At 45.6% G+C, this 26,526-nt stretch overlaps 1 protein-coding gene across 2 annotated transcripts in view; it reads right to left on the minus strand.

Annotated features, from left to right (window-relative positions):
• PHC2 (polyhomeotic homolog 2) overlaps nucleotides 1-26,526 on the minus strand; it is a 103,402-nt gene that overhangs the window by 50,447 nt on the left and 26,429 nt on the right. The window contains exons 3-7 of one of the 2 annotated variants that reach the window (XM_027864370.1): nucleotides 18,466-18,624; nucleotides 17,993-18,070; nucleotides 17,218-17,382; nucleotides 13,594-13,680; nucleotides 12,089-12,404 (exon numbers count right to left, since the gene is read on the minus strand). In XM_027864370.1, coding sequence (XP_027720171.1) covers nucleotides 12,089-12,404; nucleotides 13,594-13,680; nucleotides 17,218-17,382; nucleotides 17,993-18,070; nucleotides 18,466-18,624 — 805 coding nt within the window. Of the gene's footprint in view, nucleotides 1-12,088; nucleotides 12,405-13,593; nucleotides 13,747-17,217; nucleotides 17,383-17,992; nucleotides 18,071-18,465; nucleotides 18,625-26,526 lie in introns of both variants that reach the window. The other variant, XM_027864369.1, reaches the window with a different exon arrangement.

Here is a 26,526-nt window from a genome sequence, read left to right on the forward strand (position 1 = left end):
TCAAGGGGTCATGGTAAGATGGCAAATCATGTTCCTAAGGATGGCTTGTGCCTAAGAAGCAGGATGAGGGACCTCAGGGAGGGTGTATACACTGAGAAAAGAAGGTAGGTCAGTCACTGAATAAGAATGGGAGAGCAGGGGCAGCTAGGTAGCTCAGCAGATAGAGTACCGGCCCTGAAGTCAGGAGGACCTGAGTTCAAATCCGGCCTCAGATCAAACACTTGACACTTACTAGCTGTGTGACCCTGGGCAAGTCACTTAACCCCAATTGCTTTAAAAAAAAAAAAAAGAATGGGAGAGCAGATGAACAGGCTGGATGTCACATCAGCATCCCTGAGAAACAAGTAAAACAACAAAAAGAACTGCTCCTAGTTCTAGATTTTCCGTGTATGAAAAAACATACAGGAACGACAGAGTAGAGAAGATATAAAGGGCTGTGATGGGCATTAGTGGAAAGAACACCACACTGATGAGAACGAGCAAAGAATGCTACACTAACTCTGCTTCCTTTTGTGACAGGGTTACTAAACCAGCAGATTAGGGGAATAAATAACCCAAGTTTCAACAAAGCATTTAATAAAGTTTTTCCTGCTATTGCTGTGGACAGCCTAAAGAGATGGGGCCTAGATGATGGAACAATTAGGTCAATTCAGAGCTGACTGAATTCCTGGACCCAAAGAATTTGCTGAAGAGTCTGATGTCATCCTGGGGGGGAGGTGTCTAGCATACCGTTCTTAGTGATCTGTCCTTGGTTGGCTCTTTGCTGTGCAACATTTTTTATCAGTGACTTGGATGAAGACAGGTATCAGATGGTTATCCAATCTGCTGATGACATAAAGCTACGGACAGTTTGATTTGGCAGCCAAAAAAAATCTAATGTAATCTAAAACTGCATTAGTAGAGACACAGTATTAAGACCTATGGAGATAATGATCCCACTACATTCTGCTCTGGTCAGATGGTATCTTGAGTACTGTATTCAGCCCTGGGCATTTTTAAAAGGATATTGATAAATTGGGACATGTTCATAGGAGGGGTACCAGGATGGGTGAAGGGCCATGCCAGACAAAGATCAGTGGAAAGAACTAAGGCATGTTCCGCTTAGAGAAAGAAAACCTAAGGTGAGGGAAGAAGAAGGGCCATGAGGACTATCTTCAAGTATTTGGAGGGCTGTAATAAGGAACAGGGATGCTGAGCCTTTTCCTCTTGGCTGCAGAGGGCAGAACTAGGAGCTTCTGATGGAAGTAAGCCAATAAATTTTGGATTGCTATAAAGACAAACTCTCTAAGAATTAGAGGTGCCCGAAGTGGCATGGGCCATCTCAGGATTAATGAGCTCCTCATCCCCCGTGGTTTTGAAGCAAAGACTAGATAACTCTCTGTTGGGAGGTCGGAATGGGCATTCCTGCCCCAGGAGGGTAAGACAATATGGAAGAACCCTTCCAACTGACAGTCTGTGGTTTTATGAAGGTGAAAGGAGCTAGTTCTTTTTTTTTTTCATAGCTGGGGGGGGGATGGCAGAGGGAGAAGTGGGAGCATGTGATGAAGGCAGCTGAAGGGGCTCCACACCATGACCACAGCCCTCACTGCTGCAGGGAATCTCTGTCCTGCTGCTAAATGTGACATGTCCTGTCGTGCAAAGTGTAATATCCAGATCTGTACCATTATTTCCACATCCCTCAATGCTTGCTGGAAAGTAGTTTTCCTAAAGCATAGGTCTGACTGCTTCACCCCTCAAACTCTAGTGGTTCCCTATTACTTCCCAGGACTAAACATATAGTCCTTCAGCAATTCAAGTCCTTCATCCCCCACCCCTTCCCACCACTCTAGTCATCTTTGCCCCCATGGAAGGGAATGTTATAGTCCAGGTACTGTGGCCTCCTGGCTCTTCTTTGCACACAACATTTCTTCTCCAGCTTTGTGGCTCTATACCATCTGGCCCCCATGCCTGCAAAGCTCTCCCTTTACCCCTCCATCTCTTAGCTTCCTCGAAGACTCAGCTCAAATCCCAACTTCTTCTGAAGGCTTTTCTGTCCCTCCTCTCCTCCCCTCACCCCCCACAGCTGTTAGTGGCTTTCTCTCTGAAAGACTTTGCATCGACTCTGTATAAACCATATAACTACCTAATTATTTATGTATTGTCTCCCTCATTAGAATATGAGCTCCTTCAGTGTGGAATTGTTTTTGCCTCAGATCTTGACACAATGCCTGACACAAAGTAAGGACTTACTAAATGTTTGCTGACTCACTCACTTTCTCCCTAACAGAACACTTCCATTCCTTTCTGCGGCATTACTAAGCCCTGCAGATTTAGGTCAGGTTGCTACCTTGACCTAGAGAGACTGACAGTTACATTCCACCCCAATACGACCCCCACTTTGTCCACACCTACCCTGACTGTTCTGAAACCCAATAAGGCCAGGTGCTGTCTGTCAAACAGACACTGGCAGCTAGAGCCCATTCTCAACTGCCCAGGAAGGCCTGCTACCCCACACCCAACTAGTGGTTATCCAGGTTTGCTTGAAGGCCTCTAGGGAAGGGCAATCTCCATCCTAAAGCAACGAACTCCACTCCGGGACCAGATCTTCCTGTCAGGAAGTTTGTTTCTCCATCAGGTCCAAAGCTATCTTTCTGCAGCTCCTGGTTCTGCGTGCTGGAGCAGAACAAGCCTAATTCCTCTTCCAACACAGTCAGCACTCCCTCCTGCCTAATGCCTCTCTTCTCCTGGCTAAAATGCTCCAGTTCTTTCAGTCCATCCTCTTGAGGCATGACCTCAAGGACCTTTGTCATCTTGATAGCCCTAGCTCTTCTCTGAAAACTCTATCTTATCCATGTCCTTTCTAAAACATACTACCCAGAATCACAGAACATGCTCCCCATATGATCTGGCCAAGACCAAACACACAGTGGGCCCATCTCCTCCCTAGTCCTGGATATCCAACTAGCATGACCCAAGATTGTGTTATCTTATCTGGCTATCCTATCACAATGTGGACTCATTTTGAGTTTGCATTTAACTAATGAAATGCACAGATCTTTTTCAGATAAACTGTCTACTCCATTTTTGACTTGTGAAGTTGTTTTTTTAAAAAAATCTATCTTGGGGCATCTGGGTGGCACAGTGGATAGAGCATCTGGCCCTGGAGTCAGGAGGACCTGACTTCAAATCCTGCCTCAGACATTTGACCCTTAATAGCTGTGTGATCCTGGGCAAGTCACTTAACCCCATTGCCTAGCCAAAAAACAAAACAAAACAAAAAAAAAAAAGAGAGAGAAAGAAAAAAAACAAGCATAAGACCTATTTAACCCTATTACATTTCATCTTATTTGATTCAGCCCAGTGATCTAGTCTGTCAAGGTCTTTTGGATCCTGACTCTGTCACTGGGTACATTAGCTATCACTCCCCATTTTGTATCATCTTCAAATTGAATAAGCACTCCATCAAAGCCTTTATCCTAGTCACTGATTAAACAGTATAGGGCCAAGCATAGCTCCTCGGGCACACTTTGAGTCTGACCATTCAACCTGTTTCAAATCCACCTAACTGCATTATCTCATCCAAATCTCTTCATTTTATCCACAAAAATAATGAGGTTTTTTCAAATGCTCTGATAAAGTCTAGTTTTACTGTACATATGGCAACCCCTGACCTACCAGTTTAGTAACCCTATCAAAAAAAGAAATGAGATTGGTGTGGTATGGCCTGGAAAAAAATCCCACTTTATTTCCCTAGTTCCCAACACACATTAGGGTAGAGATTACTAAGCAATCAGTTGTGATCAATTGTTTGATATTTAGATCTTTATATAGTTAATTACATACCTGGGAGCCATCTCCATGGAAATGCAAGAAATTTTATAGCTCTGACCCCTTCTCATACTAGTATAGGTTGAAGAAACAAGATATTTAGTGCAGAGAAGAGATTACTTACAGATTAGAGTAGATAACTATGGAGGTTCCTTTAACCTGTGAGATTCTGTGGTTCTCTGAGCCTTCCCTTTGTTCCACTGTTGCTTTATTGTATGTAACTTCAGCTGGGCCCTGACTGCACCCTGGCAATCCTTCTATTTTGCTCTTCTTTATTTCCTATCTTATTCCCCAAATCCAATATTCTAAACCTTTTCATCTCTTTTCATGCAGTCAGCCATGGTGCTCCCTACCACATATAGTAGATTCCTTAGCCTTTTTCTACAGAGAGAATATTGAGACCACCCGTGAAAACTTTGGCACAATCTATCCATCTCTCAACCTTCCCTTTTATCTCAGTGGAAGTGGCACCCCTAGTTATTGCTAAAGCTTCTCTCTCTCTCTTCACCCTGGATTCCATCCTCTCCTGCCTCTTCTAAACCTATCACCTCTCTTATGCATCCTCAATCTTCCCCTCTTTGCTGGAAAAAAAAAAAGGCAACACTTAATGCTTCTATTTATTTACTACCTACTATCTTCTCAGCCCCCATGGCTCTACTTGCTCTCTCTTCAAGGTCACCTTAATCACCAGTGGCCTTTTTTCAGTCCTCAACTTCCTTGACCTCTCTGTAGCACTTAACACTGTTCATTACCCCCACATTCTGAATACTTTCTTCTCCATTGCCTTCAGAGATACCACGGGATTCTGGTTACCATCCTACCTGTGTAGGTTTCTTTTTCTCCTTTGTCAGCTCCTCATCCTAAGGGTCTGTCCCTGGCCCTCTTTTCTTCTTTCTGTACTCTCTCTCCCTTGGCAATCTTATTCACTGCTATGGCTTCAACTATTACCTCTACCCAGATGACCCCCAAATCTATCTCTAGCCCTGACCTCTCTCTAAAGCTCCAGACCTAACTTCCAACTACTTAAGCACAGTGCCTGGCACATGAACACTTGTTAACTATCATACATTTCTACCTGTCATTCCCAGAGGCACCTTCAATGCAGTATGTCCAAATTTGCCCTTAGTATCTCCTTGTCCTTGACCTACTGCAAATCCTACTCCTCTTTCTCATTTCATCATCTCTATAGGTGGCAATCCCATTAATCAAGTCTCCCATGTTTGAAACTTCAGGGTTATCCATAATTCTTTCTCCTCTGTACTTTTCATATCCTGCTTATCAGTTACCAATATCTGTCTCTTTTTCCTCTACTGTAACTCTTAACATTTGTCCCTTTCTCTCTGTTCCCAGTGCCAGCATCTAATACAGGTTATTCCCATTACTCTCTATCTGCTTAGGCTTCAGCAGCAGACTCCTACCTACTAGGTCTTCCTCACCTCCATGCTTTCTTCCCTGCAAAACCATCACACCACTGCCAGACTCATTTTCTTTATGCATAAATCTGGCAATGTCAGCCTTCTATTCAAAAGCCTCCCATGGCTCCATATTGTCAAGATCAAGTTTCTTCCTTTCCCTGTCATTCAACATACTCCCCAACCTGGGTCCATCATCCCCTTCCAGTCTTATCTTGTATCATCCTCTGTCTCACTCTAAGAGACACCACCTTTCTGCTGCCCCACTCCAGCTTCCTCAGTGTGCCTTGAGTTTTCTGGCCTCCATGTCTTTGTTTCCGCTGCTTCTCTTGCCTCCCTTTGTGCTCTTTCCTCCTCTACCTGTTAATTGCTATCATTCTTTGAGGTCCAATTCAGATACCACCTCCTGCAAAAGGACTTCTTTTATTCTGCTTGGTCAGAATTGATTTCACATTGTACTTTGTACTGAATTTCTCTAGTGTAGTCATCACGTGGATTAGTTGGTAAGATTCTGGACAAAATTAGGAAAACTTGGGTTTGAATCCTACCTCAGATTTTTATTATTGGTAATTATAACAACAACGACAATAATAGTTAGAATTTATGCAGTGCTTTAAGGTTTGCCAAGCACATGACAAATATTATCTAAATTAACCCTGGGAAGTAGGTGTTATCACCCCATTTTATGGATGAGGAAACTAAATGACTTGTCCAGCATCACACAGCTAATAAGTATCTAAGGCAAGACTTGAAGTCAGGTCTTCCTGAAGCCAGGTCCAGTGCTCTATCTACTATCTATTCATGGAGTGAACTTCAGTTTTCTTATCTTTAAAATGAGTATCCTTCAAGCTCTGGCCATGAAAGCATGTGTGCAAAGTGCTTTGCAAACTTTAAAGTACTATATAAATACAAACTGCTATTATTATTTGTATAGGATAGTTATTTGAGGATGTGTAATAGCTCCTACTAGACTGTAAGATTCATGAAGGCAGGGACTGTATCTTCTCTAAACTTGCTGAACTGCACTGTACTGTCTAGGCAGTCTGGGACAGGAAGCAGGTCTGTCTGAGGGCTTGTTTTTTAGAAGAAAGCTAGCTATGAAACTAGAGTCACCAACTACTGGTCATTCTGCAGTTGAAAATGCTTTAGGAATAGCTCTATTTCTATAGCTTCACTGTCTCCAGCTACAGATGGTGGGTTACTGAGGGAGAAGCACATACACTACACCATATGTTTCTACTATGTGAATCGATCACTCAAATGGCACTATAGAGCTTCTACTTTGGGCAGAACCCTTTACCAGATGCCTTGGGGGAATCAGGAAAGAAATATAAGACACTATTTCTCTACACTAACGTGAAATAACCATCACAACAACCCCATGAAAATCTTTCAGTACTACTAGATATGAACTTATTATCTTCCCCATTTTTCAGATGAGAAAACTAAGTCACAAAGAGATTGATTCCTTGGTGACCAAACTATAATCATTCATGAGTTTATTGTAGTCATCCAGGCACATAATTAAGGGAGCCTAGACTATGGTTATGGCTGTGGAAAGAGAAAGAATGGGCTAGATCTGAGTACCTATATAGACTATTACTTAGACTTGATGATGAACTGGAAGTAGGATAAAGAAGGATAAAGTAGCATGCAAAGGACAATAAACCACTGGAGTGACACAAAAATAGAATGGGCTGCCCTGCAGGGATGTGCACTTCCCCTCACTAGAGGTCTTCAAGCAAAGGTTGGATATCTCTTATTGGATATATCATAGGAAAGATTCTTATTCAGGTACATGCTAAACTAGGTGGCCTCTGAGGTTACTTCTAACTATGAGATTTTAAGGTTGAAAGCAAATGGGAAATCTGGAATGGAGAGTGGTGTTGGCAGCAATGAGAACATTAGGGGACAGGTCCATTTGGGGAAGACAACTGTCAATTCACATAAAAACATTTCAAAAGTCAGGTGTGGGTATGATAAATTTCCTGGTGCTGCTGTCCTACAGGCAGCTGGAGTTTTGGGAGTGGAAGCAGGGAAGAGATCAAGGAGGGTGATAGGGATTTGAGAGCCATCTGCATACAGGTGGTAGGTAGAGCTAAAACCATGTGAGCAGTTAATGTTACAGGGAGAGAACGAGAGAGCCTAGAACTGAATTTTTGGAAGACTCACAGAAAGGAGAAGAAGAAAAGAGAAAAGGAGAAACAAGGTAAGGAAATAGCATGAACACAATGCTAAGGAAGCCAAGAGTAGAACCAATTTCCAAAGGAAATTGGGTGATCACCAATGTCAAGTGAAATGTGTGTCAGAGTGGGGGTGCACATGTGCATCGTGGCAGAGAGGGATGTTAAACGATATACACTCCTCTTAGCAATGCTGCTCCATCTTTAAGGTTTTTTTAATTAAAGATTTTACTAAAACTTAAGTGTGGTCTTGTAGGGGCAGGGTAGTTAAAATGACCACCCATGATCATCTTTAATCGAAACTGTTCAGTGACTCCACCCATACAATGGTATGAGAGGACTATATTCAGTATAATGGGTAATGGACCAAAACAGCTGATCTTCTCATATAACCAAACAGGTTCATTCCTATATTCTTTTTCTACCTGGGCTTTCTAGAGGCAGTGATATCTACTTCTCTATTTAACTTCATGTAATGGCATCTTTACTCCAATCAATTAATCAATCAGTCAATCAACAATGGCTATTTGTAGAGAAGAATGTGGTGCCTCCCAATCCCAAATTGTTCAGCCAATTACCTGCAGATATTTTTTTTCCCACTGATGTGCAACTACCTCTGAGGTGGAACAAAGCAACTATATAGTAATTGTTATTAACAGATAGTGCCTTCTGCCCTGCTGAGGATGGAGTAGGCATGAAAAACAGGAGCAAAGGGGGGAAGGGGGAGGGGAGGAGTGGTGGCAGAAGGCAGAACAAAGAGTTTGTGAGGGATCTTGGGAAACAGTGGGTGAAAACAGCCTTTGATTCTCAATGACCCTCCAGGGCTGATATCACTAATTCCACCCCCCATCATTGCCTCTCACACCGTAAGTAAGCCCTTGCCCCTAGTTGGAGGCGGGAGATTAGGCATCAGTACAGAGGCTACCCTTAGGGTATCATTACACCTGAGGTCCCAAGTCAGTCCTTGTTTGGACCCCTGTCCTTTGGGGCTCGGTACCAGGTGTCAAGCTTGGCTTAGCTTTCTGGGAGGCCAAGGCCAGGAGTATCCTGCTGGCTCAGGGCTCACAGATTTAAGCCAAGCAAAGCCAGCTCTCCCCTCCTTCCCTCCCTCCCTCCCGAAAGCCAAGCCCCCAGGCTCTGCTCCCTCCTCAAAGCTTTTCAAGGCAGAGGGGGCCTTTTCTGTTTGTAAGGCCTAAAGAAGCCTGGTTGCCAAGGTGACAGGATGAGAGCAGCAGGGAACTTGCTATGGGGGAGGGGCTTTGCCCCCAAACAGCTGTCAATGGGAACAGCCCCAGTTGGGACTAGAAGCCTGCTCTAGGAGGAAATAGCCCCTAGGAGACCACATTCCTCCCTGCTACCCCATAGCCCCCCACTGGTGATCTTCCTTAGGGGCAGCAGCCATCTCAAGGCCAACTCTGACTGGCCAAGCCACCCCCACCTCCAATTCACCTCCCCCTTTCAGCTTCCTAATCCCTCAATTCTGTCCCAGTGGATAGGCTGGATGGGATGCTAGGGAGCTGTGGAGCTAAGGACAAGCATGACCCCAGGCTGTCTCCCAGGGGGTTATAAGGCCCATCTTTCCTCCCTGATTCTGTCTACTCTTTGTTCCAAAAGCCTGAGCCCTTGTGACCATCCAAATCTTCCCCTAGTTATCTTTCAAGATGGAAGGGGCCATGGATTCGGAAAGGTGGGGGTGGGGGCCCTGACCATAGAGCTCTGAGAGAGGAAAGAGAAAAAAGGAGGGGGAGGTTGGGAGGGCATTGTGGTTGCTAGAACAATGCAAAACCCACTGGTCTGAATCCATGAGGAAAGGGTCTTTGTGCCTCTCCAGCTCACAGATGCTGACAGAAAGCTCTGTGGGGGCTGATGTGCTCTGTGCTAGAATGAAGCTAAGTGTGGACAGTTGCAATAGCATTCCCCAGACAGCCTTCTGACCCTTGACTCCACAGACCTTAGTCTTTATGGCCACACAGACCCTTTCTGCTTAAATAAGGCCTATGGAAACAGGGCCCCCTCCTCCAACTGTCTCTATAAACTCTAGAACAATTCTGGAGGTTCTGGGGCCCCTGGATCTATGGGTTAGCCTCAAGGAGAGCCTGAGAAGCCTATAGCCAGAGCTGTATTGGCTAGGGTGTCTGGGCAACGGTGGAGTACATAGAGGGTGACTGGCTGGCTAGTCTGGAGCCAATCTGAACCAAGGTGAAGGAGTCCTAAGGAGAAGGTGGACTGTTTTGTATCTCTCTCTAGGTTCCTTAGAGCCCAACCAGCTCAGCAGCCTCATGACAGAACACATGCTTTGAGGGACTTTCTAGTACAATGCCTGGTACATTGTAAGCGTTTAATGAATTTTTTCTCTCCCTCTTTCTCCCTTCCTCTCCTGTCTCTCTCTTCCACCTCCCCATCTAGATTGGGGGGTGGCCTCAGATCTAGAGAGAACCTCTAGGTCAATCATGGGGGTAAATGGCAGTCCTGAGGACCTTTTGGACTATGGGCTGTATTTCCTTCTCAGTAGCTGCTATCTAATTTCCTGCCCCAGGCATCCGCTTGACCCCCAGTGGCACAGATGTATCCCTTCATTCCCTCTGTAGACAGTTCTGATTTTTAGGAAGCTCTTCCCTGTGTTGAGCCACAATGGATTTTCCTCTCATTCCCTCCCCACACCCATCAGGCCTAGTTCTGTACTGTGGAGCTACATAGCATGAGCCTAATCCTGTTTCTACAGGACAACCCTTCAAATGTCTGAACATGACTGCCATGTTATGACCCTGCTCTAAAACACATATTGAATCCCTTCACCATCCAGTGCTTAGCACAGTGCCTGGGCACTTAATACATGTTTGTTGATTGACTGATCCTCTTTGCCTTCCTCCAAACTAACTCTGGGGGTGTTACTGTCCTTCCTACAAGGTGGGGCCTGGGATCAAAGATAGTATTATAAATGTGTCTGATCAAATCTCTGCAGAAGGTACTGGGATTACCACCCTCTTGTTCTAGACCAGAGGTTGGGAACCCAGCCTCAAGGTCACATGTGGCCCTCCAGGTCTTCTGGAATCCAAATTTCACAGAATAAATTCCCTTAATAAAAGGATTTGGTCTGTAAAACTTGGACTCAGTCAAGAGGCCACACCCAAGGACCTAGAAAGTCACATGTGGCCTTGAGGCCACAGGTTCCCCATCCCTGTTCTAGATATTCTTTCTGTTAATGCACCCTAAGAGCACACTGGCTTTTTGGGCTGCTGAATCATTCTTGTGACTCCCAGAGAGCCTGTAGTCCCTGTGACTTTGTGGTCTTTTTTATGCCCTCTAACCACCCCCCCTCACCCCTCCTCTATGGGTACAGCAGGGTTTTGCACCTAAATACTACACTTTTCATTGATCCCTGGAGAACTGTTTTATCTTATTCCCTTTGACTCATTATTTTCTCCAGTTTAGATGATTTGGTATCCCAATTCTGTCATTCAACATATTAGCCTTGTATCATCTATACGAAGGATGACGGCATCTATATCATTATCCAGGTCACTGATAAAAATGTTTTGGATGAAGCCATATTTATTTAAATACTTGCATTTAGCTTGCTGGCACATTGCCACAAGGTGGCCAGACATTCTCTCTCAAAGGCCAGCAAGATCACAGGATTTAGAACTGGCTCAGCTCAAAGGCTCCTACCCTTCCCGATTCTCCAATTGTTAGCAATCCCTCCCTTTCCCTGAAATTACTTTACATTTTGTATTTACATGGTGTTTCTATCCATTAAATGTAAGCTCCATGAGGGCAGTGACTATTCTCATTCTCATCTTCATACCCAGCACCAGGCACAGTGCCTGGCACAGGCTGCTGCTTTATAAATACTTGGTGAATAGGACTGAAGAGATTTAAGAGATCAGTGGCACAATCTCTTCATTTTGAAGATGAGGAAACTGAGGCCCAGAGTGATAAAGTGATTGCTCAAGATTATACAAGCATTAAATAGCAGGGCAAGAATTCAGTGATTTTTCCTTGTACCACATCTGCCTCCAATCCTTGCTGACTGTATAGTTTTTGTCTTTTAGTCAAGTTTGCAAAGTACTTCCCCCAACAATCCCATGAGATGAGTAGTGCAAATATTATTCTTCTCATTTTACAAAGGTCAAAACTGAGACTTAGAAGACTGACTAAGTGCTTTACCCTCATTCATCGAGCTCTTAAGTGTCTGAGCTGGGATGGCAAGGCCAGGCCATTCCCACATTCCACTACTCCTCTCTCCACATGGGGTCTACAAGTCAAAAACACAAAAGTGCTCATCTCTCTGTGCTGGAGGACAGCTCTTCCTCCAGATCCTCTAACTAGACTTCCGCCTTTTGCCAACAGGGAGCTGGCATCCACCTTCCCTTGCCAGAGAGGGTCCACAGCTATTATTGAACATGAGGCTTCTTGCCACTGTGTGCCCTGTGTAGAAGGAACAGCAGACCTTCCTTCCCCTCTGGTTTACAATATCTCCTCTGCCAAGACAGGAGCACTGAATAAAACCAGAGGCCCATGGATCTGGAGCAGGGAAATAGAGGGAAAACTGGGTGAGACTAGCTATCCTCTTCCCCTAGATGGGTCGGGTCTAGGACCTCCTTGGAGAAAGGAAGTATGAAAATACTCTGTCAACCTGGGAGTGCTTTGGGATCTTCTGGAGCAAGATACTGTCTTGGGCCTTACCTGGTGCAATGAGGGGGTGTGTGGCCACAGGGGACACCATCCGGCTTAGTCCCCCCCGGCCCTCAGTGCTCCCTGGCACATTGCCACTGCTGCTGTCCCCCTTCTTGAGTTGCTCAGCCACACTGTCACTTATGCCAGGCTTGGCACCTGCTGGGGATCCCTGAGCCGTGCTTCTGCCCTGTGAGGGGGTGGACAGAGGCTGGCTGTTGCCTGGGGTGGGTTTCAGGGCCAGGCTGGGCAGTGCAGGCTGGGTGGGGGTGGGGCCGGAGGCTGTTGTGGTTGCTGTCTGCTGCGTTCGGAGGGTCAAGTTCTGTACCTGGAAGAGAGGGGTCTGTGGGAGTCTGGGGGTAGCACCAACCAAGTAGGGATAGGGATGGGGATGGGAGGCAGAAGCAATGCCAGTATACTTAATATAGTGCCAAGAGGCAATGGAAGCAATGGGGCCAGGGACTGATCCAGGGATGGCTGAATAGGGTAGGAGACCGTGATGCCAGATAGACAGTGTTTGGGGTTGGAGGGGGCAGGAGCTGGGGTAGATTTGAAAAGGGACATAGAAGGATGAAAGCAGAAACTGAATTCTAGGATGGGAATCTTAACCCAGGACAGGGCAGGTATGCCAGACCTTGTCCCCATTGCATATCCCCTCCATGACCAGTCCTCTGAGGGTCAGAAAAGTATCACTGCTACCAAGTATTGGAGCAAATTCCCACGATGCCAGATCACTAAGGCAGAATATCTAAGGGAAATGGACAACTTCTGAGGGCCTCCCTCTGCCCTAAGGCACAAAAGGGCAAGTTACTGTCCTGCTGGGGCAACCAAGCATATAGCTCTTTTGCCCCCTAGAATAGTTCTGTCCTTCCTTCCTTGGCCTTTCTTTGCTGAGGCATCAAATATCCTTACACAATCTGGTTCTTGGTGCCCTCTACTGGACACAAGGTGTTGGCCAGGTTTAGGACAAACATCTTGCTGTCCATGTTCTTTTTCTAGGCCTGCCACCACTAGGCATAGTCTCCTTTTCCTTGCTGCCCAAAGAATCTTCTCTTCCACCATAAGGCCCATAGACCCTGGCAAGGCTAGGAGCCCAAAGGTTCATCCTCATTCCATGCTATTTTTCCTGCCAGGATAGATTAATGTCCTCAAGAGCAGTAAGAATTCCTGTGAAGACTCATTTCAGGGATGGTGGAAGGAAGGGAATAGTAGGGAAGGTTTAGGGCACTGAGGACCCCAATGGCAGTTACTTACTTTCTTGCCTTAGCATGCTATTCCCAAGCTCCTCACCTACATAGATGTTTTAGGCAGTGAAGTACAGCTGTGAAGGGGCCCCAGGCTGGAAACTTCTGGCTGCTCTGTTTCGTGCTTTCCTAGGGAACCCTGCCCTACCAGAAATTCTGGAGATCCACTAGGCCAACCTAAATAGCCATACCCTTCTCCTGGGGTGCCCACCTCCCTAGGAACCATTTATCCCTCCCTTTCCCTCCCCCAGGCCCGGTCCATGAAGTCCTCACCTGATTGGGGGTGGGGGGCTGGGCAGGGGAGCCGGTGCTGAGCTCAGGCTGCACGGTAGTGACGGTGGCCGTGGGCGTGAAGATGAGCTGAGGGGACAAAGGAACAGTGCCGCCTAGGCTCCTAGTTACCTGCACCAGGTTACCTGGCTGGGTCTGGAATCACAGGAAAGGAGGTGCCGTTTACCTGCCCAGTGTGGGCTAAGCCAGAAGGCAGGAGGGTAGTTTGGTCCAGGAGGCAGATATGGGGAAGGCCAAGAAAGTAGAAGTAGAAGACTTCCAACAAAGCAGGGACTCTAGGGGTAAAGGTCCATAGTGGGAGCCCCATGGGCAATTTTAGTCCAGCCCCGAAGGAACTACTCTGGGGCAGATCCAAATGTTAGGTTTGACCCAAGATCCCTGGGGCTGCCCAGGCTCTCTTTTGCAACTCTCCCCAGGGAAGCCTTGGCTTCCATCAGTTTCCTCAGGACCTGAGAACGAAGGATAATCCTAGGTTGGGTCAGACCCTCCCACCCTGTCCCATGCCCCTCGACATTCCCCAGGCTTGTCTCAATCCTGAGCTGTACTAGAAGCCTGGCCTAGAGCTGTCCTGGACTACGGAACTGATCAAATCAGCTACATACACATTTGACCTGATTAGGCCACATTTAGTTTGATGCCAGACACTTTCAAGGGACCTGGAAACACTGACTATACACTGGCGAGATTGAGACTAGGGATATGTGTGTGTGTGTGTGGGGTGGGGTGTGTGTGTGTGTGTGTACTCCTCTCTGTGTGGTCTATGTGGCTCTCTGTGCACGTAACAGACAAAGAACATCGCTTCCTCCCACTGTTTTCTCTCTAGGACATTCATCATTTCCCTGCTCTCTCTCATTCCTTCACCTGTGTATGACTAGCTTTCTTTGGTCTACTGGGTGGGTCGTCCCTCTGTATGTTCATGTCTACGTCTGTCCTTGGAGAAGACCTGGAAGAAGCAGGATGCCATCTCTTCAGGTGTGTGATGAGCTGTCACATCAAGAGGAATTATGCTTCCTCTTAGTTCCAGAATGAAGAAGTGAGAGCAATGAGTGGAGGCTTCCCAAAGGCAGATTTTGGCTTGATACATTAGGAAAAATTTCCCCATAATCAATGCTGACAAAAAATGGAATGGGCTGCCTCTTGTTATAATGAGCTGCCAAAAACTGGAGGTGTTTTGGCAGAGGCAGGATATGGTCAGGGATTCCTACTCAGGTGTAGGTTGGCTTATTCCTCGTTAAGGGTCTCTTTCAGCTCTCAAATTCTGTACGATTGTGAGCATGGGCTCCTTGAGTATGTCTGCACTTGTGTGTATGTGAGTGAGTGTGTGTGTGTGTCTCCCTTTGTGAGCACACCTGTAAAGCTGTAAACACACTGTACAGTAAAAATTCAGCCAACCCCCAAAGGTCCTTAGTCCTGCCCTGCGAGTTGGCTAAGGATGAGTAAAGTGAAGGAAGACCCAGCCATACTCTCAAGTGAAGTCATCTGTTAGAGGACACAGGGAGAAAAAGAGTCTGTAAACTCTACTCCTGTCCTCTGGGCACGGGAAAATGCTGTTCTCTATATGGTACAAATATTTTGTTCACAACCATTATGGCACATATGAGAAAGGAATGGAAAAGAACAAAGTAATGAGGTTCCAGTCAGCTCAAAGGATTGAGAAGGGAGAAAGGAGGTGCTACTCTGTCAGTGTGGAAGATTTGAGGTTAAGGGATTGCGGAAGGGTCTAATTCAGTGACTTGAGCTTTTCCACTGGGAATAAGGCTTCCCATGAAGTCTCACCACCTGAAGCATGAAGATGAGTTGAGGAGACAAAGGAATAGTGGAATAGAATAACTGTGGAAAAGGAATAGAGACATCAGCTTAGCCAGATGGACCACAGACTCACAGGAAGAGATGCTGTTTGCTTTCCCACACACAGCCATGGGCCCAGAGGGTCTAGTCCAGGGCTGGGGAATCTGTGGCCTCAAGGCCATATGCGGCCCTCTAGGTCTTAAGTGCTGCCCTTTGACTGACTCCAAACTTCATAGAACAAATCCCCTTAATAAAAGGATTTGTTCTGTAAAACTTGGACTCAGTCAAAAGGCTGCAACCAAGGACCTAGAAGGCCACATGTGGCCTCAAAGCCACAGGTTCACCACCCCTGGTAGTCCACGTAGTAGTTCCAGCCCTCTGCACAGAGAGTCAATCTGTACCCAGGGAATTCCTTTACAAACTGGGAAGTCTGCTGGATTGGGCCTCAGACTAGTGGTTCAGGGGAGTTTGCCCAGAGTTAGTGCCCTGATTTGGAAAGGAATCCCCTCCTTCAAGGAGTTGAGGCTACAGTGCTGGAGGAGTACAGGTAAGGCCCACACAGTGACTAGGAGGGCTTTTACCACTATTGCCTAACCAAATGAAATAACATTTATAAAGCACTTGGCAAACCTTTACACACTAATATCACGTTTTTTTTTACATTTTTTTGGATAGGGTTCAGATAGAAATGGTCTAAGGACAAGTAGTTATTCTGCTGTTATTCCTTAATATTTAGTGGCCTCTAGATTATTGTACAGGTGGATTATATGATTTTTTTTATAACCGAATAAAAGTATTGGAATGTAAGCGCATCTTCTATAGAATTTATGAAAACATCACAGAGAGAACTCTTAATAGCATAAGAAGGAGGTCAGGGATGAGAAAAGCATCAAGTTAGAGCAGGAAGAGTCCTCAGAGAGTCCAAACTCCCCCCTCCTTTTTGCAGATGAGGAAACTGAGGCACTGAGAAGTTGACATGTCACCTCATCCCGTTTCCACATTTCTTCCTCTAGGTCTTTATATTTTGAAAGCTGTTCATTGCAGAGAGTTTGGAGATTATGAGTATTCCTTATGGTGGCATTTATAACTACATTTTTTTGGTCAATGTTGCAGCCAGGCAGTTGTGGTATTACTACTTTGCCTCTATAGTGGAGGTGGGTCCTATACACCTATCTCCAGAAGGCACAATTCTAATTGTATGAACAACTCTCTCCCCCTTTTTTATTCTGTTGTGACATATGTCTGTCAAATAGGATCAAAGGATTCAGAGCTGGAAAGGGCCTTGGAGATCATTTAGTTCAACTCTTTCAATTACAGAGGAGAAAACTAAGGCCCCAGGAGCTGAAGAGATTACCCACGATAACTCAGGTAGTGAGGGGCACAGGCATGATTTGAACTCAGGCTCATCCAAGTACACTACGCTATGGGTGAATTGTGGGTTCCCTGCATATCCTCTTCCCTGTTGAGTTCTGGAAGGTGTAGAGTTGCAGAGGAGGCCTGAACAAGCCGGTAAGTGGCCTTATTTCCTTCTCAGGAAGCAAGGAAAGGGACAGGGACAATATAATGTATTTATCCTTCTTTGCTCAGGTCCTGAGATGATCCACAGCCCTGTCTGTCTTTATCCCACTCCCTAACCCACCTGTTTCTTTCTTCCTGTATATCTCCTAATCCCTGTTTCTTTTTTACCATTATTTCTGACTTTCCTTCTTCTGATCTCTGTGCCTCCCCTTCCATTTGGACCTGTCTCAGTTCTCCTGAGTTCCCTACTCTAAATCCATAGGAAGAGTCCGGCCACGTGCCCAAGGCAAGAGTGCTCACCATCTGTGCCCTCAGATACATCTGCGCCTGGCTGGCTGTCAGTGCCGGAGACGAGGTATTACCCAACAGCACAGCCTGCTGGGCAATGCCTGAGGCTGCAGCTGTGTTGACACTCTGGGCACGGTTGATGAGCTGAGCTGTTGCTGGGGATGCTGCCAGGTTTATCTGGGGAGACATAAGCAGTAGAAAATGGCAAGTTCAGTGGGCTAGCCCACATACCCATCCCCTTGTAAAGCACTGCTGTCCACCTTTGGCTTCCATGGTGAGCCCAGACTCTTTTGGGTCCAACTCTGTGAGGATAAGGATTGAATGTGACCTTCTGTGGTCTCAGGCAGCCATCACTCCTCCCCCATCCCTGATTTGGATTCTCCACTACAGAAAGGATTCAGTGGACTCAGGACTACTCTAGGAGAAGATAACCTTGTCATGTGTGAATGAATGGACAACAAGCTCTTGGAGGGAAGAGGAAGAAAACAGGGAGGACAGAGAGAAGCACACAAACCTTCTCCACTAGTTAGGGTAGCAAAAGCCCTTAGAGAAAGGCTACGTAGACCCCACCACAAGGGGGGGCAGTGTCTGAGTTCCTCTAAAATCTAGCCAGTTATGTAAAGTGTATGAAAGAGGGGCAAGGACAGGTTTGTGTCCCTTCATCTCACCTATGTAAAGATTCCCCACAGTATGGAACCTAGGAATACATAGGTGTTCAAAGCAGAATGGAAGGAGTAAGCCCCAGAATTGTGAATACCCACCTCTAGTTGTTCAGCATCCCACTTACCGACGGTGACTGGGCTGGGGACTGTGCAGAGCCATTGTTGCTTGAAGGGGCCCCTTGTCTGTTGGCCACCAGACTTGCCTATAAAAAAGAAACACTCTTCACTGGGGTTCCAGACCTCCCCACAATGCTCTCCAGGATCGGAAACTCCTCCTACTTTCCCCACCTTCCCATCCAATGCCCCTTTCCTTCCTCTACCAACACCAGCACTCTCCAGCCTCTGGGTAGTGAGATCCTGCTTAATTACTCTGGCTATTTCAGCCCCCAAGCTGAAAAGCTACTCTGGGTCACCAGAGAGATGGCCAGAAATGAGGCAAATATGCAGGTGGCCAGGAACCTTTTCATTTACATAGGCTCTGAGGGGGTCTCCCAACTCTGTCTGTCTCTGTCTCTATCTGCCTGGCTTTCTCTGTCTCTCTCTCACACAGACACACACAGACAGCCACACATGTGCATGTTCCGCCCTCCCGTCACACCTGCTGCACGGCCGCCAGGCTCTGGAGCTGGGCGCTGCTGAGGTGCTGCTGCTGGAGTGCTGCTGTCTGCAGCATGAGGTGCTGCTGTTGGGCTGCATACATCTGCTGCAGGTACTGAGCTGCAGTGCTAGGCTGCCGGTGCAGGGCTTGCTGGATCACCTGAGGAAAAAGCACCAAAACAGCTCAGTGGAGTGTTCACTCCAATCAACAGAAGGATGCCTAGAGCCATCTAGCCAGCCTGGCAAACAGGCCCAATACTCAATACCCAATACTTTTCTGGTCTTCCAATTGATCCCTCTGATTGAACCAAGTGATATGACATTCCATAGGTGAGTGGGACAGAACACTGTGCCCTAAACTGCACAAGCTTCTCCCACATCTTCTGTCCCCTCTCCTGGCCTGGTGCAACACAATCTCAGAATTTCAGAGTTGGAAGGGTCTTCAGTGGCCAACTAGTCCAACCTAAATCTGCAAAACAATTCTGTTTGCAATGCCCTCCCAAGTGGTCATGCTGCCTTTTCTTGAAGGCCTCCTATGAAGAGGAACCCATTACTTCCCAAGGCAGGACTGGCTACTCTTACATAAGGCTAACTGTAAGGAAGTGGGTTCCCTGCCTGACAGTAAGCATTTTGGTTTTTTGCAATTTCTTTTCTTCACAATTTCTCCCACTGTTTCTAATTCTGCCCTCTGGGGACAGACAGAACAAATGGGTGACAGGCCTCTAAATGCTTTAAGACAGCTATCATATCCCTCCTGAGTCTTCCCTTCTCCTGGCCAAGAATTCCCAATACCTTCAGCTGAGCCTCATACAGTCTGAACTCAAGGCACTTCACCAGCTTGGTTGACTTCCATCAGAAGCCTGCCAACATTCTTCCTAACTTGTGGTGCCCAGAACTGAACACACTACTCCAGACGACATCTCATTAGAGCAGAGTATACCGTCATCTCTTAATTCCTGGTTTCTCTGTACTACTTTTCTGGACTGCAGTATCACACCACGATTGACATAGAGCTTACAGCTCCCTAAACAACCCTAACCTCCTCCCTCCCCAAGATATTTTTTTCAGATGAACTGCTGTCTAGCCATGCCTTTTTTATCTTGTGATATGTGAATTTGAAGTCTGGAATACCAGCGTAAGATCTTACTCTGTCCAATAGCCTACCCTATCAAGACTCCTTTTCTAACTTGTCTGTCTTCAGCTCATATGATAATGACAGCTGACATTTATATAGGCCTTAAAGATTTATAAAGTGCTTTATATCTGTTTTATCACAGTGACCCTGAGAAGCAGATTCTATAGGTATTGTTATTACTATTTTGTAGATAAGGAAACCGAAGTTCAGAAAGGTTGGTTGGTTTGACACACAGGTATGTCCAAAGTGGGAATCGAAATCAGAGCTCTTCTGACTCCCAAGTCTAGGGAACTTTCTATTTCACCATAATGCCTTTTGCTTATCCTTTCCTTTTTCCACCCGACCTAACCCAAAGGCTACCACCCTAGAGGGACCCTACCCATTGAGGTACCCCCAGGAACCTTTTAACAGAGTGCCACTCTATCCCCCAGGTATGAAACATAGATTGGCTAGAAATAAAGCCCAACACAGACAGAAACCCAGGAGACCTGAAAGTACTACTCTCTCAGCACCTGAAAGGCAACTGGCAAGCAGAGCAGCATAATGGCTAAATGATGTATCTGGAGCCAGGAAGATCTTCTACAAGAAGCTTTTCCCAACTTCTCTTAAGGTTAGTGCTTTCCCTCTCTTAATTATTTCCTATTTATCCTGTATAAGGTTTGTTTGTACATATTTATTTGCTTGTCTCACCCATCAGATTATGAGTTCCTTGAGGGCAGAGACTGGTTTTGTTTTTTTTTTTTTTGCGTCTTTTTGTATCCCTAGAGCTTAGCAGAGTGTCTGGCACATAGTTGGTGTTAAACAGATGTTTACTGACTGATCAGCCTGCACTTAAATCCCATCTCCCTTAATTACTGGTTGTTTGACCCTGGCTGAGACATTCATCCTCTCTGGGCCTTGTTCCATCAACTCTAAAATGAAGTGGTTGGGCTTGATGATGTCTAAGGTCCCTCTCAGCACTAAAGCTATGATCCACTGCTTGTCTAACCTTGGAAGCTGGGTCAGCCCAAGTATGGGGCATCAGACTGGATGCCAGGACTCCTCAGCTCTGATCCTGATCCAGTCTATGACACTTTGCCCTCTCTGTCTTCTATCTCCTTTGGTTATTCAGGCTGAGGTTGGGCTCTCTATCTCCCTCTATCTGGAGTCGGTGAAAAAGAAGCAGTAGCTGTAAGTGATCCAAGTGAATACTGAACAGAAAGGGAAAAAATGGCCTTGCTTTTAGTTACTATGGCTACTGGAGGAATTGAGGGGAGCAGAAATTGAGACTGAGAGGTTCAACTCATGCACATTTCCAGAAAGGAAACCTCTTGGCTTTGGGATGCTGCCTCCTGGTGATGAAATGAGAAGGCAGAACTAGACCGGACTATTGGCCACATCTAGCATCCTCCCAGTTTGTGGTCACTCTCATAGTTTTAGGACAGATCACTGGAAGGTGCCTCAGAAACTGTCTAGTCCAACCCTTTCATTTTGAAGATGAGGAGTTAAGCAAATTGTCAGAGGTTACATAGATAGAAAGTAGCAGACCCAGGATTTGAACCCAGGTCTTCTGACTCTAACAATTAGAGCTTTCCAAAATTTGGAAATGCCACCTCACAAGTGGATACTCCTTCACTACAGACCTTCAAGTAAAGACCAGATGACCACTGGCCCAACATGTAATGTGAGAGTTCCTTTTTGTCATCAACTCTACACAGACGACTCCCAGGTCCATGTACAGGAAGAAAAGAACAAGCATTTTTTAAGTACCTACTATGTGCCAGGCACCGTGCTAAGCTTTTTACAAACATTATCTCATATATTCAACCTTAGCCTCTTTCCTGATCTCCAATCACACACCATCAATTGCCTACGAGACATTTCCAAATGCATGTCCCATAGGCAACTCAGATTCAAATTCTCTAAAACAGAACTCATTACCTTTCCCCAAAAACTTTTGATCATCTCTGTCTCTATTGAGGCAACCATTATTCAGGCTAGGAACCCTGGTGTCATTCTCAACTCCTCAATCTTCCTTCCCCCATCTATCTAATCAAACTGCCAAATGTTACTGCTTATACCTTCACAACACCTCTTGCACCCACTCCCTTTTCTCCACTCATATAGCCCCCTTTCATCCCCTCCCACCTGGACTAGCTGCACTGGCCGCCAAATTGGGCTCCCTGCCTCAAAGCCTTTCTTTCTCCCATCCATCTCTACACAGCTGCTTAAGGTTTTCCTAACACACAAGTCTGGCCATGTAACACCTCTGTTCAATAAGCTCCAGAAACTCTCTCTTAACCCTAGAATCAAATATGAACTCTTCTGTTTGGCATTTAAAACCTCTTCCCCCAATTCTGCCTCTTAGAAGCCTTAATTTCCTTCAAAAATCATCTCAATCACCAACTAGAAGAAACCTTTCTTGATCCACCCCTGCCCTCCAGCTGCTAGCGCCTCCTCACTAAATTATCCTACATTGATTCTGTATATACTTATATAAGAACATAATGTCTCACCTGAGGAAAAAATTAAGCTCCTTGTATCCCCAAAGCCTAGTACAGCACCTGGTATATAGTAGGTACTTAATAAAGGCTTGTTAATCAATTTTTTTCAGAATGAATTAGATTAGATGGCCACTGAAATTCCTTTCAACTCTCCACATCCATGTGCCACTCTATCTCCCATGTACGAAGCATACAACCAATGCAAAGGCACCTAGGAGGGAAGCAGACAGGGAATGGCAAGCAGGCCAGTCTGCCTGGAATGTAGAGAGCAAAGAGAGAAAAAGATGACGGGAAATAAACAGGAACTAAAGAGCAACAATGAGGCAATGGTGGAGAGTGAACATCAGTGGAGTACCTGTTCTGTTTTTGGAAGCAGGCAGCAGGCGCAGGACTCACCTGAATGCAGCTTAGGGGACACAGACCCTCCTTCGAGGCACCAACAATTTCAGAAAGGCCCCGTTCTGACTCTCGATGATGCTCTCCAGAGGCCTGCCTGTGGCTCCCCACAAAGCCAGGCCTGCTGGGCTGCACAGCAGAGTGTTGGGCCTCTCTGGACTGTAGTTCTGCTTCCTAAGGCTCAAGCTCTTCACAGCCCCAGCTCCACAGGGATGCTGGAACTGGCCTCCTGCCTGCCTGTCTTCTATCCTTTTCTCTTTCCTTCCTTCTGTCTGTCCATCCTTCCCTCCTTTTCTCTCTTTAGCTTAAGCTCTTCTCCGCCGACCCCAACCCCTTCCCTTTTTTCAACATAGTCCTCCCTTCCCAACGTGATTGGTTAAGAAAAGGCCTCTGGACAGTGACAAAGAGCTGCCCTCTGACCTCACCCTACATAGCCTTTTCTCTGAGAAAAAAGCAAAGCTCTGTGTTCTCTCCCTCCGCCCCTAATGCCCAGAACCCTTGCCCCTCCTCCTTGCTCTCCTGTCACTCACCTGCAGCTCTCCTCTGGCAGACATTGCCCCAAGCCAGGCCTTGGCCTGAGGGGACCTCCTGACCTTAGCTCAGCCAAATCCCCAGGCTGAACTGCAGCCCTAGGCACTGGCCCCTCCCCTCCCTAGAGACTAGTTAACTCCTTTTCTAGCCTCCTAGTGTGGTTTCTGTGGCTGAGAACCTTTGAAGTGAAGAAATTCCAGCCTCAGAGCCTGGACTCTGATGAGGCAGGACTGGGCACTGAGACTCTAGCTGGGCCCAGTTTCTTATTGGGCTCTGCTCTTCCATGTCTCTTTAGAGTTTGACTCTCCCTCTGCACTCTTCCTCTTTCTCTCCTTTCTCCTCAGGACCCTGTTTTCCACTGGGGCTGCTTTCCTGAGCTTAGCTTTCCTCCCTTCCTACCATGTGCTCTCCTCCTAGGACTCTTCTCACTTACACCCTTCTCTGTCTAGGTTGCTCTCTTTTCCAGGGTCTTTGTCTTTCTGGTCTTCTCTCTCCAAACATTTAGGGGGAATCGAAAGCTAGATTGTGTGCAGTTTGTCCTTTGTTTTCAAAGAGGACCATGACATCAGGCAGGTGATGCCATGACTTGCAAGTGAATTGGATTACAGTGAGGGAGGGCTGTGCAGTCACCAGCCTCACTTTCTCCTCCAGAGTCATCTGGGTCCCATGGTAAGATACAGATCAGGGCAACCAGATATTGCCCTAGATGCAGTGGCAGACCTGAGCAACCTTTTTAAGCTAAGGTCTTTCTGAGTTCTCACTTTGACTGAGGCAACGCCCATTCAGTGATTAGGACTGTTTAAGCTACAGCTAAAAGATTCTTTCTCAGTAGGGAATACTGCAGAGTAGGAATACAAGGGATCAGTTATAGTCCAGACATAGACACCCAATTTGGCAGAAATGTAGGCCCCAAACCAACAAACAAGAGATTGTGGTATGGCTGCACAAACTATAATGTGTGAGAGTAGAGGGATATCAGGGTACCGTAAGAAACAATATGAAAAATTCAGAGAAATGCAGGAAGACTCATGAACTGACACAAAGAAAGCAGAACCAGGGGAACAAAGTGCACAATGACTACAATAATGAAAAGGAAGATAACACTCAAGGTAACTGGGTTATGATGCCATGGAAGGCTCAGCTCAAGGGCCACTTGCAATGGAAAGCCTTTCCGAAGCCCCCTCGATGTCAGTGCCTTCCTTCTGCTGATTACCTCCAGTCTATCCTGTCTATGTCTTATTTGTACATAGTCATTTGCATGTTTTCTCCTCCATTAAATTGCAAGCTCCTTGAGAGCAAAGGCTGTTTCTGTCTTTCTTCGTGTCCCTGGCATTCAGCACAGTGCCTGGTACAATCAATTCTCACTGACTTGATCAGCAGTGTCAAATGCTGCAGAGCGGTCAAGTGTGAGAAGTGGAAGAAAGTCAGTAGATTAAACAATAAAGAGATAAATACAAATTAATGTGTATTTACTGATCTTCAGGAGATTAGTTTCAATTGAATGCTGGGGATAGACACTGTATTTCAAGATTTTCAAAATAAATGAGATGTAAGTTGAGTCAATAAGTGAAGCCAGCTTTTTCTAGGAGTCTGGCTCTTAAAGGGAGGACATACAGTACATAAAATGATAGCTTAAAAAGATGATACAGTCAAGTTGAAAGCTTTTTAAGAATAGGGGGGATGAGAGTGTAGGAAGCAGAGACAAAACCAATGGACCAAAAGAGGTTGAAAATAAGGGAAACAGGAAGGAGCAATCTGCCAGAAGAAATGAGAGAGGATGGGACAAAGGTCATACATAGAGAAGTTGGTCTAGGCCAATATATCCTTTGAGATCAAACAAAGGAGACTAAAATGAGGGATAATGAGAAAGTAATCTGAGCTGTGAAGGAGAAGGAGATCCTAATGGGTAACCTCAATTTTCTCAATAAAGCCCTTTGTTGAGAAGAATTAGGAAGAGGGTGGCATACGTGTTTTAGGAAGAGAAGTTTTGGAACAAGTATGTGGAGAGAATGATGGTTAACCAGACAATAGTGAAATGTTTGATGTATAACAGGAAGGACCCAGTTGAGAGTGGATAACATAAATTTCTAGTGGACTCAGCACAGTTAGGTGACTTGATTCAGCAACATTATGAAGCATGTAAGTGGGAGCAGGGCAGGTAGATGGTAGAAGAAATGTAGGGCTGAGGTTTGAAAAGAGATGAGCAGTAAAAGAAAAAAGGGAGAAAGGATACAAGGACAGGGTGAAGTTAAACTAATTCAATAAAGGGTTAAGATTATGAAGTCTAGGGGCAACTAGGTGGCACAGTGGAAAGAGCACCAGCCCTGAAGTAATGAAGAGCTCAGTTCAAATTCAGTCTCAGACCAAATACTTGACACTTACTGTGTGACCCTGGGCAAGTCACTTAATCCCTATTGCCTCACAAAAACAAAACAGAAACCACCAACAACAACAAAAACCAAGACTGTGAAGTCTATGAGTCTACAATTATAGTAGCCTAATCAGCACAAGACTCTTGAGCACCAAAAACCCATTAGGTGCCACTGAGTTAAGGCAGTATCTGGTCAGTATACGGAGTCCCTAAGACACAGCACCAAATTCCCCTTCTCGTAATTTTTGAGTCTATTCTCCTCCTGAATGCCATCAGAGGATCTCAATAGACTGATAATTTTGAATACAGCTTTTTAAAAAAATTTATTTATTTTTAGTTTTCAACATTCACTTCCATAAGCTTTTGAGTTTTAAATTTTCTCCCCCTCCCTCCCCTCCCCTTCCCCAAGACAGCATGCAATTTGATATAAGCTCTATATATACATGCATATTAAACATATTTTCACATTAGTCATGTTGTAAAGAAGAATTAAAACCAATGGGAGAAACCACAAGAAAGAAGAAACAAAATAACAACAGCAACAAAGACAGCATATAGTATGCTTCAATCTGCATCCAGACTCCAAAGTTCTTTCTCTGCATGTGGATAGCATTCTCCATCATGGGTCTTCTGGAGTTGTCTTAGATCCTTGCATTGCTGAGAAGAGCTAAGTCTATCAAAGTCAGTCACTGCACAATGTGGCTGTTACTGTGTACAACGTTTTCCTGTTTCTGCTCACTTCACTCAGCATCAGTTCATACAAGTCTTTCCAGGTTTTTCTGAAGTCTGCCTGTTTATCATTTCTTATAGCACAAAAGTATTCCACTACATTCATATACTACAACTTGTTTAGTCATTCCCCAATTGACGGACATCCCCTCAATTTCCAATTCTTTGCCACCACAAAAAAGAGATGCTCTATTTTTGTACATGTGGGTCCTTTCCCCATTTTCATGATCTCTTTGGAATACAGACTTAGTAATGGTATTGCGGGGTCAAAGGGTATGCACGATTTTATAGCCCTTTGGGCATAGATCCAAATTGCTCTCCAGAATGGTTGGATCAATTCACAACTGCACCAACAATCCAATTTTCCCACATCTTCTCCAACATTTATCATTTTCCTGTTATGTCATGTTAGCCAGC

The sequence above is a fragment of the Vombatus ursinus genome, unplaced genomic scaffold (assembly GCF_900497805.2).
Source record: "Vombatus ursinus unplaced genomic scaffold, bare-nosed wombat genome assembly UNPS02014775.1, whole genome shotgun sequence".
NCBI lineage: Eukaryota > Metazoa > Chordata > Mammalia > Diprotodontia > Vombatidae > Vombatus > Vombatus ursinus.